At 46.0% G+C, this 12,173-nt stretch overlaps 1 protein-coding gene across 2 annotated transcripts in view; it reads left to right on the plus strand.

Annotated features, from left to right (window-relative positions):
• COLGALT2 (collagen beta(1-O)galactosyltransferase 2) overlaps window positions 1-12,173 on the plus strand; it is a 58,502-nt gene that overhangs the window by 676 nt on the left and 45,653 nt on the right. The window contains exon 1 of one of the 2 annotated variants that reach the window (XM_040609930.1): window positions 3,333-3,743. The exons of the other annotated variant lie outside the window; for it this stretch is intronic. Within the exon in view, the coding sequence (XP_040465864.1) occupies window positions 3,472-3,743 (272 nt within the window). The 5' untranslated portion in view covers window positions 3,333-3,471. Of the gene's footprint in view, window positions 1-3,332; window positions 3,744-12,173 lie in introns of those variants that run through there. 2 annotated transcript variants of the gene reach the window in all.

A 12,173-nucleotide genomic window follows, 5' to 3' on the forward strand; every position in this document is an offset into this window, starting at 1 on the left:
TAGCAGCTCCATCTGTCTTGGCACCTCTTCTGATAGATTTCAAACACTGGTTTAAATGAAGTCAGGCCTGTCTCTTGCAGCATTTTGGATAGCTTTGCGCTGTGCCCATGCACAAAAAAAAGCTGTGTGGTTTTCTTAACAGATACACAGAGCATATTGTTGCGTCAGATGAGAGGCTGCACAGCCCTCACTTGTATGCTGTGCTTGTTCTTGATCAGGCTACACGAATTAAAATGTGGCTGACCTTGGAAGCTGCCAAACAGTTACACTGGTTAAAGGAAACCCCAAGCATGACCTTGAGATGATCAGATTGATGCTGGGCCTAGTGAAAAATGAACAGTGTTGTCTTTAACCCATCTTGTTTATTGGCTTAATGATAATTATATAAGAAAGCATCAATGAAAATTAATCTATGTGTATTGAGTACCTAAACTGGCACGTGGTTTGTAGCCACAGGAAGCCATACTGGGGCCAATCTTCAAGCAATTTTGAGGAGGCTGGCCTGTTTAAAAAGCATTGTTTTAGCCAGCACTTCAATTCCCTGGGCACAAAATAAGTAAATTAAAAAAAAAAAAAGAAAAAAAAGAATCCAATCTCTGAGACTTTCATGGAAGAGTTGGCAGCAGTAGCCCACTTGGCTACTGGGAAAAGAATTGGGTGGATTTGTATCCTTGGAGGTGAAGAAGCAAATGAAAGGAAATAGACTTGTCTATAGATTCTTGTAGATCTGTATACATTATATGCTTTATCAGAAGAGTGGATCCTCTGTTTTCTGCTGCATGGGAAACAAGTCTAAATTAGAAAAAAGCTGCCTCTGAGAGAACTTGTTACCCACAAAAACAAGGGAGTATGCCACTACCAGAGATAGTTCTCACAGCTGGACTGTTCTTGTTTGGTGTGGATATTTAGGGGAGGCTGAAACAAATGGCCTAAAATTATTTCTGTGGGACTTATATCTGCAAAAAGCTGTTTCTTCCTCAAAGCTAGAATATTTCAACACAGGGTGGTTAATTGTCTGGTCACAGCAGGATTAGGTCTTGGCCTAAAAACCCACAGGATATAACTCTAGCCACTAAAAAAGAAGTCAAAATATATGCAGGTTTCTTGGTATATGCACATAAAGATATAAGCATTTATAGATGTAAGAATGACATGACTTGTAAGGGTAACTGCTTACCTGAACTTTCCAAACTTTCACCCATGCTGTGTGGATGTGAGTAAGAAATTAAGCTGAGTTGACTCCTTTCTCCTTTCCATGGAGAAACATCTCAAGTGTCAGGCATCTACTGTTTGCTTTCCAGGGTAAGGCCGGATTTTTTGTTTTGTGTACCAACATGAGGCAGCCAGCAAAGTGAGTTGTATGAGTGAGTGGAATATAATTTTGAAGAGAAAATTACCATTTGTAGGATGCTGCTGGAGGCATTGCATTTTGCCCCCAGCAAATTGTTATGGTCCTGATGCTGTTCACAAAACAAAAAGAAGGGAGTAGTCTGTAAAGAGCTGAAGGTACTTTAGATTTCACTGAAGACTTTAAGAGCTGTACAGGCTCGCACTCAGCCTTCTGCAAACATGCTGACTGCAATAATGCGTAACTGGATTGCACCTTTAAACTTTGCTTTGCACGCAGGACAAAGCCATTGCTTTCCAGTCTCTGCCTCTTAGGTCTTCCTTTGTGGGGCAAATAATCTCCACTCGGCCCTGGCCCCGGCCTGGCCATGCTGGCTCTGGGCTGCGGGGGAGGCCTGGCCCTGCATCCCCTCACATGAGAAGGGAGCACTTGGTACACAGCCTGTGTTGTTGCATGTGCAGCTGTAGAGGCACGGCAAAGAGGAGTTACGGGAGGTGCGTGTTTTTCCTGAAGTTGCCACATAGCCTCCTAAAACCAGGATTGTGGCCCAGCTTGAACACCCAGTGGATGGACAAAGCCAGCTGCCAGCCCTCCATGTCAAGCATAATGCAAGTAGCATTAGTCCCTATGCTCCAAATGCGAGTGCTCCCGTGGGCGGCAGCGGCATTATGTGCATGAGGATTCAGCTGGCTCCGGCAAAACCCTAATCGCGTCGTACAGACCACAAAGCTGCTCCTTCTATTTGGTTGATGAATCCAAGCATAAAAGCAACATGTGGCAAACTAACCATGAAAGAAAAGCCTCATTAATGTATCATTCTAGAAGGACAATTATAAAGGTGTCGTGAAGGGCAAACAGAAGGAATATATTTTCATTAATCATTCAGAAAGATGGTTACAAATTGCAGAAGCTTCTAAAATTTTAGTGCAGATGATTTGACCTCTGGAGATTCTTTATTGAAGTTTACTGTTTTTCGTAGGGTGGTTCTTTTTGTGTTAATTTTTTTGGGAGTCATCTGATCAGGAAACTGAGACAATGCAGCTTGGTTTGGATGATAAATACATTCTGTAAACAAAGAACACCACAGACACGACCTATATATAGAGACACTACCTGCACACAATTCACAATGAGGTCATGGATAGTTAATAAACAATTGTCTGGTTGCTAAATGTTTCCTCCTGTATGAGGCTTGCAAGCGTATAGACACCAGTGCTGCCTGCTTGAAGTGGGTTTGTTCACATCGGAGGTAAAAACCTACAGTAAAAAACAGATATGCCATGATGGGGCCCATAATTGGAGATTTCATCTTGAAAACATACCCAAATCCTATTAACTTCTAAGAGCAATGATTACTATGCCCCTTTTAAGATCATGACCCAATAATTTTCATTGCTGTAACGTGTTTTATTTATCTTGTTAAATTGTCATCAGTCCATTCATAGGAGTGGTTCCGTGGTGGGCAAGTCAATGAAATAAAGGGAATGTCTTCATCTTCCAGCCACGTTCCAGCTGGGACCACCGCACTGTGCATCCGTCCTGCAGCGTGGGATGGATACAGCATCTCAGGCGGCTTTGCGCCAGCATCCCAGAGATGTTTGCAAAATACTTTTTGATATAAAAGCGCAAAGTAACCTTCGTTCCCTGACGGGGTGGGAAATAGGGTGAGATCTTACCGCAAGTAGCAAGCGCAGGGGCGTTAGGGTTACACCAGCCCTCGGAGGGCAGGCGGCCGCGGCAGCCACACAGGGCGCTTTTAAACCCAAACCTGGGCTGACGGGTTTGTAACTTTGACCGGGACCAAAGTGAGGCAGGTGCGTGCGGGCTGCACAAACCAGAGCGGGCCGGAGGACGAGAGGGTCGCGCCTGGGCCGCCCCGGCGCCCCGCGGGGTCGGGGTCGCGTCCTCGCCCGGCAGCCTGCGGGGGGCGGGCCGTGCCGTGCCGTGCCGTGCCGGAGGAGGTGCGGCGAGCCGTGCTGCCCACAAAGGCCGGGTTTGGGGGCGCTGGGCCGGGCGGGCAGGCGGAGGCGCTGCTCCTCCTCCTCCTCCCCGCGGCGCCGGGCGCGCTGCAGCGGCCGCCCCGCACTGCCGGCGCGGCTCCCCGCGGCCGCCCCGCGCCCATCATGGCTGCGTGCGCCGGGCCCCGCGCCCCCCGGCCCCCTCACCACCTCCTCCTCCTCCTCCTCCTCCTGCTGCTGGGCGGCTGCGGGGCCAGCCTGCCCCCGGAGCCGCCGCCGCCGCCTCCGAGCCCCGAGCCCCAGCCCCTGCCCGAGTCGGCTCTGCTGAAGCCCACCGTGCTGCTGGCCATCATCGCCCGCAACGCCGCGCACACGCTGCCCCACTTCCTCGGCTGCGTGGAGAGGCTGCGCTACCCCAAGAGCAGGATCGCCCTCTGGTAAGGGGAGGGGCGGGGGGCGATGCGACGCAGCGGGGACCCCGGCCTGGCCCCGCCGCCCCCCGGCTGCGAGCAGAGCCCCGGCCACCCCAGCCCCTCGGCTTCCACCCGGCTTGTGCGTGGCGGGGAGCTGCGGGGGCAGCCGGCGGCGTGGCCGTGCCCGGGAAGGGGGAAGGGGCTGCCTGCGCTGCCCCGGCCACCCCTGGCTCTCCGGCGGGGGCGCAGGGCCGCCCTGCCTCCGCGCAGCGCAGGTAGCCGGGGCGAGGCGCGGGGGGAAGGCGGCGGCGACGCGCAGGGGCAGCTCCTACCGTCGGGGCTGGAGAGCCGGCGTGTGCGGCTGGGGCAGAGCTCGCCCCCCGGGGCGACGGGCGCGGGGTTCTCCCGGCCGCGGCGGTGTGCGGGCGGCGTGGGGCTACGGCTGGGAGCTGGGCTGGCCCGCAGCCTGGGGACACTGCCCGCCTGCCTGAGCGTTTGTCCGGACCCACAGCTCGGTACGGAGCGCCGGGGCCGGAGCGGGGTGCCGCTGCTTGGCCGGTAAATACCGGGCTTTGTGGGCAGCTGGTCGGGGCTTGCCAGGGCCGGAGAGCCGGCCTGCTGAGGAGGTGCTGGTGGGCATTGAAAAGGAGCATTGTTGCAAGGCTGTAGTCCGAAAGATAGATTCAAAGATGTATTCAGAAATCACAGCATGGGGGCAGCTGTGGCAACCAAGTGTGTGTCGGGATGGAGGAAATGGACCAATTTGGGAACTGGTTAATCTGCCTTTATTTATAAGGGTAAAAAGAAAAAAAAAAAAGTCTTTTTCTTTCAACCTGACACAATTGTTGGGAGAAACAGGAATTGCTTGGGAGGACCCAAAAGAGATTTTTCTTTTTGAGTGTGGTAATCCTGTAAAATAAGAAATGGTGCTACAGGGTCTGATCCAAAGTTCAGTGAAGTCAGTGGGGAGACTCCTGTTAACTTCAAAAGTCAATACAAGTTTTGCTCTGTATAAAGGGATGTGGGGAAAACCACTCCTCCCAGCCACATCGCTGATGCTGGAGTGTCATTAGGCAGACAGCATTAGATGTCTCAGTGCATGCTTCAGGAACGTGCCTGTTACTGTCTTCAAGTATTCTACAGATCTTTGCAGAAAATCCGTGGCTGGTATAATCAGTGCATGGCACTTTTGTGTTTTGTTGGTGGGTTGGTGGTTGGGTGTGTTTGTTGTTTTTTTTTTTTTTTTTTAAATTATTATTTATTTATTTATTTTAGTTTTTTTTTATTGAGGGTGTACAGAGCAGATTGTGGTATCAGCCTGAATGTGGTGTGCCACACAAACGTGGCCATGGAATTACAGGCTGGTGTATGGCAGTGGGTGAATGAATGCCAGGCTCATCTGTGTGTAGGTCCATGATTGTGCTCTCATTTGTGTCAGTGGGAATTTGGCTGGTTTGGATTTCATGTTAGCAGATGTAGGAGTAGATATCAAACCCTGCGTACAGACTGTGATTCAGCTAAGCTTGGTTTTTATAAAACGTAAGTGGGAGTTGTAAGTGCAGACCTGATCCCCAAAGTAAGGTGAATCCTGGATGCCTGTTGCTCTGCAAGTGCAGAATAAGTTTGTTGTGTGTGGTTGTTTTTTATTTTTAAATCCTGCAGAGCACTGGTTAGCTCTACAACTTTTTTAGTACATTGCTTGCATTATTCTTACTCTACTTAAGATCTCTCCGGTATTGTGTGAAAGTATTTGTGAGGGCTATTAGTGAAATAACAGTGTAAGATAACTTCAAATATTCTAAGATTCTGATAAGAATATCACTCCATTTTTAAGAGGATTGCACACAGGTGCAGGTGGTGGTTAAACTGGAAAATCTGCTGTTTAAAATGTCAAGCTTTATAAAATGAGAATGACCAAAAAATCACGGCTCCTGAAAAGGAAGTTCTGTAGATGCACTGAGTTGCCACAGAGAACAGCACCTGTAGGGTGGCAGCGATTCTTTGGAGAGGGTTAGTCCTGTTCTCTTCAGCTCCCCAATAAAACTTGAGCTTTTGTGGAGCCAGGTATGTTCAGGGCACAACATACCCACTGAGAGGAAGCTCACATATGGTATCTATCCAGTCTCTTGAGAACAAATGAAACAATACAGTCCATTTCTGGAAGCGTCTCACATTTCAGACTTTGTGCCTGACATGAGCCTTTTCAACAGATAAATCCCGGGATTTGCCTGTATCCCTGTGCTGTTGCATTACTGGGATAGCTTGGTGTGAAGGGCGGTGAAGTGGTCGTTGACAAAGAGTTGCATTCCTTCATTGCTGCTTATATTCTACTTCAAAGTTTTCTGGAGTAAGTCAGCATTTTAAAATGCCCAAATGTAGGTCTTGAGAATAAAAATTAAGAACATATATCATCTCTTTAACTGCCATATGCTCTCTGTATTGCTTGAGGGCTTAAATTCAATGGCAGATTCCTCAAGTTTGTAGGGTGGAAGCTTTATGAGTGGCAGTAAAGGGGGGTTAAGAGTCAATGTACGAGTTTGAAGCAGACACTTTCTTTTCATAGCCTGTATCAATTAATCTCAATCTTTGTTAGCCAGATCCTGAGCAAAAGATATATGTGGGACAGTCTCATACTTCCTTCTTGTCTAATTCTGACTTCTTCAGTTGCTGCGGAAGAAATTGCTGGCTACTAATGAATCAAGCAGGCTGTTTGGTCCAAAGCCAACTGGCACGTTGTGACCCATGTCCTTTCAGTTCAATGCTTCCTTCCTTTCTTCCTTCCCCCTCCAAGAATTAGGGAGCTGCATCCAGACCGCCTCCTGGGAATGGTCCCTGGCCTGTATTAACCCCAGCCATCCTTTTCCCGGAGAGCACTGGTGGGCACAGGCCAGATCATCCCAGGATTGTACTAATGACCTAACGGTGGAAATTCCTGTGGAACAGTACTTGGGTCTTTGTCCCAGCCCTGCTCTGCTTGCTGGGATAGACTTGGCCATAGGCAGTCTGTCTGTGAACCTGTGGTGCTGGCCACCGAGGTGGCAACAGCAAAGACTCCCTGCTTCAGCAGCAGAACCCAGCCTCCCTCTCTGCTCTTCAGCTTGGTGCTTGTGTAGCTGTGGAAGAATAATGCTGGAGGTGACAGTTGTCCCTTCTGGTGAAGGAGAAAGGGGTCACAGCCCTCGCCTCTGGTGCTTGTGGAAAGTCTAGCCAGTATTTGGCTCAAAAATACATAACGCTGTGAGAAACAGGCTAGTGCCCAGCAACAGTCGAGAGCCTCAAGAAAACATGGCTGTTGGACCAAAGTCAAGCTATTTGTTAGCTAGGGAGTGTTCTTCTAAACACTCCTTGTGTGGCTGCACTTGGCATGTTTAACAGGGGTGGGCTAAGCTTTTCTCAGGGCTGTGTCAGTGACTGTGCTGCAAACAGCCTAGCTGAGTCAGGGAACTTGGGCACGTTAGGCAGGCTTGCTGCATTGTTTGCATTGGTGCTGGAGAACTGCAAAGGGAGGGAAAAATGTTCTTCTCTGTCTTGGACAAAACTGACCCTGAAGTTACGTAGTCAGCATGCTCCAACTCTTTTGGGTGGTTGAGGGCTAAGGTTTGGTTTTATTTTGAACAGTAGCAATGCTGATGGTGTATTTGAGATCCATTCAATTATAGGTAAAGAGCATTTGTCGGGTGGGTTCTTCTTGGCTGTAGTGGGCAAAGTAAATGCATGTGTATTCAGCAGTTTATCACACTGGCTCACACTTCCCTTAGCCTTGGATTAACTGACAGTATAGCAAGAAAGTTGTAATTTCATCTTTAAAGACCTGCTAGTTCATAGTTGTGTGCCATCTGCTCTCTCATCTCTTACTAACCTGGGGATTAATTGCTTGCATTAAATGAGTTGGAGCTTGGAAGCAATAATTAGGTTCTTTTGTGCTTGAAAATGTGTGCCTGCTTTGCTGATCAGAGTATGCTTAATTTCAGAAATGATAATGTGAAAGATAGGTGAGATTGGTCGAAAGCTGGAATAAATCCCAGATGAGGGATCAGTGGATATACTGTAACGCTGGCTCCAGTGAGTGAATGGTTTCAGCTTGAAAGAACTAGTTGTAGCTGAAAATAGAAGCTGATGAGATCAGTATAATAGTTAACTTTGATTATATATTATTAGTCTAGAACTAGCTGATGATACTCTATCTGAGCGTTTTCTTATTCTTCAACAGTCTGCTCTTCAAATGTGAAAAATTCTACATAGAGGACAATATCTGGTAAGCTGCAGGGATAATTTGAAACTTTAATGGGTGTTATTACTCACTGGGAAGTGTTGGCTTTCAAATGCGCTGTGTTTTCTGTCCTTGTTTCCATCTGTGCAGTAAGGTCACTTAAATCTTCATGGTCAGGATTAATCACTTAGGAATGCTGAAGTTCCAGTCTGCTGGCTCTGTCTCTGTTGCTTCTGTCCACTGGTGTTTTTCATCTATTTAAAATTTGATCACCTGTGCTTAGATTTCCATGTGACTATTAAAACTTAGGTTTTAGAAATTAAATTTTTTCACTTGGCTTGTCATTTAAACTTGTGGGATTTAGTTTCCCGTTCATATTTGTTTGGGATAACAAATAACAAAAAGTCGATACTTTATTTATAATATAGCTTTAATAACATAATCATAGACTAAGTGGGACTAAGAGTGAGATGGGTCTTGCACAACCTTGGAACTATGATTAAGATGATGTTCCTGTTGTGCAAGATGTTGCGTAGTCTTTGTTCCAACAAACTTGCATTTAGATGACTCCATGAAAAGAAATAAAGGGAGTAAAATGCTTCTATTTTCTTGCTAGGGAAATTGGGGAAGAAAGGTTATTTATCTACACAAGATTCTTGAGTTTATTGAGACCCAGAGATAGAATTCATAACTGAAGTCTTGATTCTTCTTTCCTATTGAGATCACTTTTACACTGAAATGCAGTAAATTTAAGTGAGAAATGGAGAACCAGGGAAGGCTAAAGAAATGATCCCATCCCAATATCCACAATAAGTTTTGGTTGTGGTTTTGGGGTTTTTTTGTCCTTTGGGCCTGTCTCCCACATCTAAATCTTGGCAACCTTAAGCAAATGACATCATGAAATTGTTCAGTAGAAACATTTGAAGGGAAGCCGAAAATTAGTGCTGAGCCTCACTGAGGTCTGCGTGGCAAGACTTAAACTGCTCTTCAGCTAAATACTTTGCAGTTCTGCAGAGAACTGTTAAAAGAAGCATCAGCTGCATGATGGAAATTTGCTGGGTAGCAATAGTTTCTTTATTTTTCCTATGGTTCCCACAAATTGCCAGATTCTGATGCCTTTTGATGCTATAAAACACCATTTGTTCCACACTTTATAATATATTAAGTCTTGAAATAAGTAGAAACTCTGTGAGACTGGTGAATATAATACATTGTGTAATTTTTTCCTTTGTTTGTTTTTTGGTCCGAATCCTGCGTGCTATGTATCTTCGAAAAGGCAGCCATCTATTTTGGCTGCTGTCTTTCGGCAACCACATTTTAAGACAGGTCTGCTTCGTTACCTGTTTGTCTGTCACTTGTGTGATTGTCTACCTGATGCCTTGTACTGCAAGTGTTGTTTAGAGGCTAGATGCCAATAAAATAATATGTTGTCACAAAGAAACAGCAGGACAGAGTTGGATATCAGAGGCTGTTGTTTATTATAAGCCTTTGGATGCTTTCAAAGGTGAAGGAGAACTAGTTTTCAAGATTTTTGTAAATATGTACGAAGTAGGAGTGAAAAGACCTCAAGGGGTCATCCAGTTCATTCCTGGCCAGGGCAGGATCCCACTTCACCCCTGACTTGTCTGTTGCCTGGGGTTGGGATTCTTTATCCAGCCAAGGCTGCAGACGGTCAAGGTTGTGTACTGTCATGTCTTCTGAAGCCTGTTCAAGTGTGGGAGAAGTGGGAGGCAGCTGTGGGAGTGTGTCAGAGGACCAGCTGCAACCAGTGTTGGCTGTAAAGTGCTGGAGTTAAATTGCCATTTTTTTAAGGGGCAATTTCAGTTGTACATTCCTGGTATACAAGCTATGTCAGCTTCTTAACTTCTGGTGAATCTGGATCAGTTAGGTCTGACCCAGGGGAAGCCTACCCAATTTCTGCTGGTATCCTTTTATTACAGGGACAAAAGCCTCTTTCCTTTCACAGGGCTTCTCCAACGGGAACATTCTGGGACTAGTACATGGATATCCTAGAGCGGTTAAGGTCAGAAGGCACCTCTGAAGATTGTCTAGTCCCAACCCCTACTCGAAGCAGGCTCGGGTGAAGGCTGCCTAGTACCACTTCAGATCAAGGTGTTAATATCTCCAGGGACGGAGACTCCATGATCTCTGGGCAGCCTGTTCTGGTGAGGCAGTCACTGTCAGAGAGTGTCTTGAAAATCACTCTGTTGAGGGTGAGTCTAGCAGGGTGGCAGGCCTTTGGGATGAAGACTGTTGTACCAATACCTTTTTTTCCTTTCTCTTTTACATTTTCTTTCTGCTAAATTGAGCATATCTTCTTTTCAGAAAGCTGCCTGATCACTGCTAGTCAGACTCCTGAAGAAGAGGTCCCAGGTGTCTGGGCATAGCTGGAGAACGGTTGGTTCCTGGGAGGTATGGCGTGGGCCTGCTTCGGAAAGGAAAAGGAGTTTTTGCTTGGGGAACCAGAGAGGGAATAGCGGGGCAGCTAGCCCTGATGCCTGCTGGGATGTATGCATAGATTGAAGGACATTTTTGATCTTTTATGTAAAGTGTCACAACACCTGCAATTATTTATCCGAGTCCCCTGGAACGGAAAGTCTTCACGTACTGGGTCAGGTTTCTCTAAAAATAGATCCATGATACACATGGGATGCAGAACACTGGGAGCTGCCCATTGCCAGTGCTTTCTGTCATTCTTTGGTTCTGGAGGACTCCCTGAAAGACCATATGGGCTGCAGGGTGAGAGAGAGGACCGAGGTGATGCAGGGTGCTGTCCGTCAGAACCTGGAATTTCCTTCCTGTGGGATGATGTCTCAGACTTAATATTAGTTCAGTATATTTATGTGCCTCTCATTTCCTTTGGTTTAGTGAACCATAGTGTACATTGATGATGCTCGTTGCCAAGGATGGATTACAGCTAAATGGGGCCCACATGCATCAAAATTTCAGCCTGAAGAAAGATAGGAGTAAAAAAATGTGTTAGTATTCTCTCCAAGATGGATTTTTGGCCAATAAATCCTTCAGACAGGCATGTGGCACTTCTAATAGGCTCATCTGTATGGAAAAAAAAATACTTTTTTGATGGTTTGGTTTTTTTTTAATGGAACTGCACAATTTGCTTAATTCAATACCTGTATCCTGGTTTTAAACACAGAAATGATTTGTTTCAGTTATATATGTGTGTGTGTGGACATGCACATCTATTTGTATATCTATATCTGGTGTCCTTGGACCAGAGTACTTTTCATTACTGTAGAATGAGTTCACTTTTCGTCCTGGAAAGTTAATGGAGAACCTAATAAATATGTGGTGATTTTGAACCTTTTCCAGGTGACTATGGAACTGGTATATGCTTTCAAATGGAGTTTAGTCACCAAAGTTTTCCGAGAACTGCTTTGGTTTTGGTAATGTTTTTTGATGTAGCATGTTGATCCTCTTCTTGACAGACGTGGCACTCCTAAATAAATGGCTTAATTTTGTACTAGAGACTGAATAAGGAGTTTCAATGCAGAGGACTGGAATTATGTTCATGCAATATTTCTTATGTTTCTTTGGGAGAGGTGATTGCTTGTTTGAGACAGCTGTTAGACATGCTGGGAAATGAGACCTCCTTATTCAGGTGTGAAAGCTGCTCTATCTTCTGCTTTCATTCTGACCAATTATTTATATAGTATGTTTCCCACCCCCCAATGTATAACTACCGTTGGATTACAGCATGAAAGTTTATAGTGTTGTTTTGGGATGGGAATACATTTTCACCAAAGTCTGTCCTTGCTCCTATTCCAGGGTTTCTTGAAACACTGGCACTGCTGGAGATGTCAGCTTCAGTGATAACCCTGATGCCCTTGTGGTAGTAGTGCATGGAAGTGAACTGCTTTCTAACTGTTTTCCTTTCATTCTGTCTGTATGCAGTGGTAGCAAATAATGCACCTCTTTTAAAGATAAGCAGGTCGTCATTTGGACCAGAAAATGTGTTTAGTTTGAGGCTGTCCTCCCTGGCTCCTGAGGATCTAAAGTCATGCTGAAGCAAAAGATAGTGGGAGTCCATGTAAACTACAGTGCTGTGGCAGGGCTCATATAAGCTCTTTTACATTAGTTTTGGAAGGCTTCGGCTCCAGCAGAGATTGATTTTTTTGTTGTTGTAGTCTATTTTTTTTTAAAGATTTTTATCCTTTTAAGAAGAAAAAATATGATATCCCATGCCCCCCACCCCCCCGACAGGGTATGGGCTTCCCTTGATTCTA

The sequence above is a fragment of the Falco naumanni genome, chromosome 11, assembly GCF_017639655.2.
Source record: "Falco naumanni isolate bFalNau1 chromosome 11, bFalNau1.pat, whole genome shotgun sequence".
NCBI classification, from domain to species: Eukaryota; Metazoa; Chordata; class Aves; order Falconiformes; family Falconidae; genus Falco; species Falco naumanni.